The following is a 7,319-nucleotide window of genomic DNA, read 5'->3' as shown; positions in this document are numbered from 1 at the left end:
TGCAGTGGTGTGACAGGGCTCACTCCAAGCTTGATCTTCTGGCCCAAGTGATCCTCCCACCTCAGCCTTTCAAGTAGCTGAAACCACAGGCATGTGCCACCACGCCTGGCTAATTTTTTTCATTTTTGCAGAAACTGGGATTTTCTTTATGTTGCCCAGGCTGGTCTGGAATTCCTGGGCTCAAGTGATCCTCCCGCCTCGGCCTCCCAAAGCTCTGAGATTACAGGCATGAGCCCCTGCTCTGGCCAATACACTTATGATTTTAATTATGATATTTACGCCAATGAAAACACTAGCAAAAAGGTAAAACAACTGCCAATTTAATGTGATCACTTAGTCTAAACAGCCTAGTAGGAATGAAGAATTTTTAACCTGTAAATGCAACAAAAAGCCAAAAATGAATGGGACATTATGCTCTCCAGAAAAGTGTGGCTAAATTTTCCCCAGCCCGTCTTAACGGTGTAGGGAAGTGCAGACGGCCCTTAAATATGGCCATTTTTGGTTGAGAACTCACGTGGAAAGTCCTCAAAGCCAAATCCCAATTCCTGTTTTACTATTTTTCCCCCTCGAGCTTGCTGAGTTGTCTTTGCCCTCCCGGAAGACTTTGCTCAAAACATGAAATAGAAATTTTAGCGGTGTGAATCTAGTAGTCGACTACAGGAGGTATTAAAAATAAACACCACCACCAGAGCAAAAACTTAACAGCGGTTACAATACCTTCCACGTGCTTTTATTTTACATAAAACCATGACGATTAAAAAGCTGGTCTCTCAGCTTTCCGGGTATTGGTTTGTTTTCCCCCTAAACTGTTGTTTTTATAGGCACTTGCACTGTCTTCTCAGCAGAATTGCCTATGGCTTTCCTCGAGACCTACATTTAACGATTGGCAAAAATCACGCACTGACGGAGCTCGACTCGGGTGGGTACAAGGAAGTAGACAAGGAAGCAGGAAGAAGTAGGAGGTGCACGGGTGGGCGGGATCGACACTGAAGGCGGTGCGACCGCGCGGGGCGGTGCAGGTTGGCGGAACCCGCGTGAGCGAGGTTGGTGTTGCGAAGGGAACTAGTCCGGTGCAGGACGTGGGGCTTTTGCAGCCTAGCTGGTTCCGGCTGGGGAAGATGGCGGTGGCTGGGGCGGTGTCCGAGGAGCCTCTGGTGCACTGGTGCACCCAGCAGTTACGGAAAACTTTCGGCCTGGATGTCAGCGAGGAGATCATGCAGTGAGAACAGCTCGGGGCTGAGCGGGGAAGGAGCTCTGGGTTGTGCACTGGCTGAGCGAACCGGGAAGCGGGGAGGACTGAAAAGTTGAGAGAGAAATGTGATAAATAGGCTGCAGCGTGTAGTCTGTAGGCGTGGAATTTTGGCCTCCACCTTTATAGTTTTGTTTCTGGAATAGGGTGTCCGGCTGCACGCATCTGGCTTCTTTCCTGGGAAGACGCCGAAGCTTTAATAATAAGACCTCAAGACTGTCCCAGGAACTAGTTTCCTTATAGATTCTGGAGAGGAGGGGCAAGTCAAATTGAATTTCCTAACTCTGAACTCCTTAGTCTTTTATTTATTACTACTTTTGAGACGGAGTCTTGTTCTGTCGCCCAGGCTGGAGTACAGTGGCGCGATCTCGGCTCACTGCAATCTCCACCTCCTGGGTTCAAGAGATTCCCCTGCCTCATTACAGGCATGCATCACCACACCCGGCTAATTTTTATTTATTTATTTTATTTATTTATTTATTTATTTTTGTAGAGACGGGGTTTCGCCATGTTGGCCAGGCTGATCTCCAACTCCTAACCTTAAGTGGCCTGCCCGCCTCGACCTCCCAAAGTGTTGGGATTACAGGCGTGAGCCAACGCACCCGGATATACTCTGAACATTTTAGTTGGCCCAGTTTGAGTTGTGTCAGTAGGGCCAACAGGGTCAGCTGTGTCAATAGGACCTAGAATTTAAGTGGGACCAGCGTGGTAGAGTACAAATAGCTTCTGTCTGAGGAGTCGCAAGTTCTATATATTCTGTTGGCGTTTACCTGTTTTAGAACCCAGCACAACTTAATTTTCCTCTCTGTACCTTGGTTTCTTCATCTCTAAGATGAAGTATTAGAAGAGCTTGTCATGTTTTATGACTCCTATGAAATGGAGATGAACATGACTTAATATCTGCTTTCAACTGATTAAAGAACATTTGTTGTACTACTGTTAAACATGACAGGTGCTGGGGTAACAAAAACAAGACAGTTGGGTTGCCCTTTGTTGAGTACTGAGGTTGGGAAGTGAGGGGGCTTGTTGGAGCACAAAATAAAGGATCCTTAAGATTTGAAAAACTCAAAAGGTTTACTGGAAAGGATGGCTTTCACCTGAAAATTAAGGAATAGACAGAGGTGGAGGGCAAAGTGTTCAGACAGGGGAGGAAACTACAAAAATGGGACTTGATGAAAGAAAGAGTTCCTTAATTTGATTCCTTGGTCACTGATACTGAAACCTAAATTGCAGTTCTAGGGCTTTTGTAGGAAGTATGATGAGTTTCTGAGTTTGGGAGAAAATAGGCTTTTGGCAAGGAGAGAGTTAAAGTAGGCTATTTTAAAGGATTTTTTGAGGCCCAACAAGATGCCTCAACCCTGTAATCCCAGCACTTTGGGAAGTGGAGGTGGGAGGATCACTTAAGCCTGGGAGTTGGATTCTTGCCTGGGCAACATAGTAAGACCCTGTCTCTACAGAAATAAAAGAAATAAACAAGATAGAGAATTTTTTTTTTGAACACTAGATTACCAAAAAAAAGGAAACAAAACAAAAAAACAGCAAAATCTTGTGGTTTAGCTTTTCCATTGTTTGAAGGCAGTCTGATTAAGTATTTAATAGTTTTTTTTTTTTTTTTTTTTGAGATGGAGTTTCGCTCTTGTTACCCAGGCCAGAGTGCAATGGCGCGATCTCGGCTCACCGCAACCTCCACCTCCCGGATTCAAGCGATTCTCCTGCCTCAGCCTCCTGAGTAGCCGGGATTACAGGCACGCGCCACCATGCCCAGCTGATTTTTTATATTTTTACTAGACACGGGGTTTCACCATGTTGTCCAGGCTGGTCTCAAACTCCTGACCTCAGATGATCCACCTGCCTCGGCCTCCGAAAATGCTGGGATTACATGTGAGAGCCACTCTGTCTGGCACAATTTTTGCATATTTATTATGAAGTTACTCAGTATTTAAAAAAAAAAAAAAAAAGAAAGAAAAAAAAGATTGGCCAGGCATGGTGGCTCATGCCTGTAATCCCAGCACTTTGGGAGGCTGAGGCGGGAAGATCACGAGGTCAGGAGTTCAAGACCAGCCTGGCCAACATGGCCAAACCCCGACTCTATTAAAAATACAAAACTTAGCTGGGTGTGGTGGTCCGTGCAGGTAGTTACAGCTGCTCAGGAGGCTGAGGCAAGAGAATCCCTTGAACCTGGGGGAGGGCACAGATTTCATGCCAATACCACACCACTGCACCCTATCCTGGGTGACAGAGTGAGACTCTGTCTCGAAAAACAAAGAAAAAAAGATTGAGGATATTTTTGATGAATCAATAATTTGAAATAGGGTAAGAATGATAGATGTAGACTTCTCAGTCTAGAATCTAGTTGTATTTTGTTTGGATTACACAGTATCAAGAAAATTGATTCTCACACTAGACGTGGTGGCTCACGCCTATAATCCCAGCACTTGGTGAGGCCAAGGTGGGTGGATCACCTGAGGTCAAGAGTTCGAAACCAGCCTGGCCAACATGGTGAAACCTGGTCTTTACTAAAAATACAAAACTTAGCTGGGCATTGTGGCATGAGCCTGTAATTCTAGCAACCCTGGTGGCTAAGGCAGGAGAATCGCTTGAACCTGGGAGGCCAGGTTACAGTGAGCCAAGATTGTACCATTGCACTCCAGCCTGGGTGACAGAGTGAGACTCCATCTCAAAAAACAAACAAGGAAATTGCTTCTCATAGATAGTAGTTTAGCAGCTCATTTTGCACCTAGGTTTTCCTCAAATAAACATACACCTTTGAAAGTGGAGTGATAAGAACTTTTCTGTTTTAAAGTTGAAGCACTAAGTATGACTAAATGCTTGCATTTTAAAAATCATAAATATAAGTTAAACAAGAAGTGTTCAGAACTTAAAATAAGCACTGAAGCTACCTATGCTATGATACTTCAAAAAAAATGTGTGGCTGGGCTCTGTGGCTCATGCCTGTAATCCCAACTCTTTTGGAGGCCAAGGCGAGTGGATCACGAGGTCAGGAGTTCAAGACCAACCTGGCCAAAATGGTGAAACCCGTCTAAATTACAAAAAATTAGCCAGGCATGGTGGCAGGTGCCTGTAATCCCAGCTACTCGGGAGACTGAGGCAGAAGAATTTCTTTTTTTTTTTTTGAGACGGAGTTTCACTCGTTACCCAGGCTGGAGTGCAATGGCGCGATCTCGGCTCACCACAACCTCCGCCTCCTGGGTGCAGGCAATTCTCCTGCCTCAGCCTCCTGAGTAGCTGGGATTACAGGCACGCGCCACCATGCCCAGCTAATTTTTTGTAGTTTTAGTAGAGACGGGGTTTCACCATGTTGACCAGGATGGTCTCGATCTCTTGACCTCGTGATCCACCCGCCTCGGCCTCCCAAAGTGCTGGGATTACAGGCTTGAGCCACCGTGCCCGGCCTAGAAGAATTTCTTGAACCTGGGAGGCAGAGGTTGCAATGAGCCAAGATCGTGCCACTGCACTTCAGCCTGGGTGACAGAGTGAGACTCTGTCTCAAAAAAAAAAAAAAAAAAAAAAAAAGAAAGAAAAAGAAAAGAAAAAAAAAAAGTGGGGTGTGGTGGTTCACACTGTAACCCCAACACTTTGGGAGGCTGAGGTGGGCAGATCACTTGAGGTCAGGACTTCGAGACCAGTCTGGCCAACATAGCGAAACTCCATCTCTACTAAAGATAATAATAATAATACAGAAATTAGCCAGGCTTGGTGTCGTGCGTCTGTAATCCCAGCTACTTAGGAGGCTGAGATAGGAGAATCACTTGAACCTGGGAGATACACTCCAACCTGGTGGACTGAGCGAGACTGTCTCTCTCTTTTTTTTTCTTTTTTCTTTTTTTTTTTATTTTTCCTCCTCTTCTTCTGACTGTGTCTCAAACAAAGAAACAAAACTCCAGAGTTAAATGATCCCTTGGGATTCCTTATAGTTCTGCAAGTCGGATAGCAGTTGATCTTTTGATGGGGGCTGGTTAGTTTGGGGATCAAGGTGATTAAAATGCATAATTCCTGAAAAGCCATTGTCTTTTATAATCCATAGTAATTAGAAGATGCCTGTTTTTGGGGTGTGTGTGTGTATGGTTTTGTTTTTTGTTTGTTTGGGGTTTTTTTTGTATTTTTAGTAGAGACTGGGGTTTTACCATATTGGCCAGGTGACTAACTCCTGACCTCAGGTGGTCCACCCACCTTGCCCTCCCAAAGTGCTGGGATTACAGGCGTGATCCACCACACCTGGCCATTTTTGTTTTTTTGAACAGAGTCTCAGGCTGGAATGTACTGGCACAATCATGCATGGCTCTACAGTCTTCACCTCCGAGACTCAAAGGATCCTTCCACCTCAGCCTCCCAAGTAACTAGGACTACAGGCGTGTGCCTCCTTGCCTGGCTAATTTTAATTTTTCTTCTAGAGCCAAGATCTCCCTGTGTTGCCCAGGCTGGTCTCAAACTCCTAGGCTCAAGTGATGCTCTAACCTCAGCCTCCCAAATTGTTGGGATTACAGGCATGAGCTAGCATACCCAGCCAAAAGATGCTCTTAAGTAGGGCCAAAGGCACAGATTTGTTCACCTCTAGAGCATGATTCTCCAATTCTACCACTATACTAGGAAAAGAATGTAGTACATATGCTACCAGTCATGAGACAATTTCATAACTTGGTAAAATTTAAAGGATATAGCACTATTATAATAATTTTTCTTGCATTCCACGCCATTGGGTTTGAATTACAGTTTCTTCAGATCCTACAATGTTTTCAGTGTCTTATATGTTAATTTATAAGTAATTTTTATCACTTCTTTCTCCTGTAATGGTAAGACATTCACTGTAGAAAACTAAAAAAATCAGAAAAGGATAAAAGAAGAAACCAAAATTACCATAATACTACAACCCAGAAATAACCGCTGTTTCTCTCTTAGTGTTTTTTCCCACATATATTATGATGTAATACATTTTAAAAACATATTTATTATAGGAAAAAAAGAGAATAAAAATAAATTAAAACTACCTTTATTCCTGTCAGTCAATAGTAATAATTTTGGTGTGTAACTTTGTTTTTTTTCTACATATAAGTATATGTATGTATACATTCCTTTTATAGCAGTTAGGGTTGTATTGTATTTCTAGCATCTAGCATAGTAGTTGGCTCAAAGTAAAGACTCTAATAGATTAATATAATGGTTTTACTACCTAGATCTTCGTTAAGATTACTGAGAAACAGTGTAAGTTAGTCTGTTTCAACAATTTATATCTTTGCCTCCTGAGGTATGTTTTGTCAATTGAGAGTGCTGAAGAGATACGAGAATATGTTACTGATCTCCTCCAGGGAAATGAAGGCAAAAAAGGTCAATTCATAGAAGAACTTATAACCAAATGGCAAAAGAATGATCAGGAGTTGATTTCTGATCCTTTGCAGCAGTGTTTCAAAAAAGATGGTAAGTTAATGTAATCAAGTTAATGTTGAAATATTGGCAAGTGGGCAAGCTTAAAGAAATTTATTAGGCCGGGCGCGGTGGCTCAAGCCTGTAATCCCAGCACTTTGGGAGGCCGAGACGGGTGGATCACGAGGTCAAGAGATCGAGACCATCCTGGTCAACATGGTGAAACCCCGTCTCTACTAAAAATACAAAAACATTAGCTGGGCTTGGTGGCGCGTGCCTGTAATCCCAGCTACTCAGGAGGCTGAGGCAGGAGAATTGCCTGAACCCAGGAGGCGGAGGTTGCGGTGAGCCGAGATCGCGCCATTGCACTCCAGCCTGGGTAACATGAGTGAAACTCCGTCTCAAAAAAAAAAAGAAAGAAAAAGAAATTTATTTATTTTTTGCCATCTTGCATTTCTTCACAGCTAAGTTAATCATATATATATACACACATATTTTTAGTTTGGTTCTACTCAGGTCGTAATGAATATTACTCTAGTTCTTTTTCAGCTTAGAAAATATCGCAAAAGCCGGGCGTGGTGGCTCACGCCTGTAATCCTAGCACTTTGGGAGGCTGAGGTGGGTGGATCACCTGAGGTCAGGAGTTCAAGACCAGCCTGGCCATCATGGTGAAACCCCATCTTTAAAAAAA

General features: G+C 43.6%; 1 protein-coding gene across 1 annotated transcript; it reads left to right on the top strand.

Annotated features, from left to right (window-relative positions):
* Window positions 1–1,049: 1,049 nt before the first annotated feature.
* Window positions 1,050–6,734, top strand: LOC116564254 (activating signal cointegrator 1-like). The gene is made up of 2 exons (XM_032297204.1): window positions 1,050–1,219; window positions 6,513–6,734. Exons 1-2 carry the CDS (start codon window positions 1,119–1,121, stop codon window positions 6,694–6,696), a joined length of 285 nt encoding a protein of 94 aa, XP_032153095.1. The 5' UTR covers window positions 1,050–1,118; the 3' UTR covers window positions 6,697–6,734.
* The last annotated feature ends 585 nt before the right edge of the window (window positions 6,735–7,319 follow it).

The sequence above is a fragment of the Sapajus apella genome, unplaced genomic scaffold (genome assembly GCF_009761245.1).
Source record: "Sapajus apella isolate SASKATOON/1434 unplaced genomic scaffold, GSC_monkey_1.0 scaffold37, whole genome shotgun sequence".
Classification (NCBI taxonomy): Eukaryota; Metazoa; Chordata; class Mammalia; order Primates; family Cebidae; genus Sapajus; species Sapajus apella.
The sequence above is the reverse complement of the archived record's forward strand: the minus strand, read 5'-3'. Positions and strand labels throughout refer to the sequence as shown.

Coding starts and splice junctions, on each gene's coding strand:
- LOC116564254 (XM_032297204.1), top strand. CDS start 1,119: ATGGCGGTGGCTGGGGCGGTGTCCGAGGAGCCTCTGGTGCACTGGTGC. Junction 1,220..6,512: donor GTCAGCGAGGAGATCATGCA/GTGAGAACAGCT, acceptor TTGCCTCCTGAG/GTATGTTTTGTCAATTGAGA.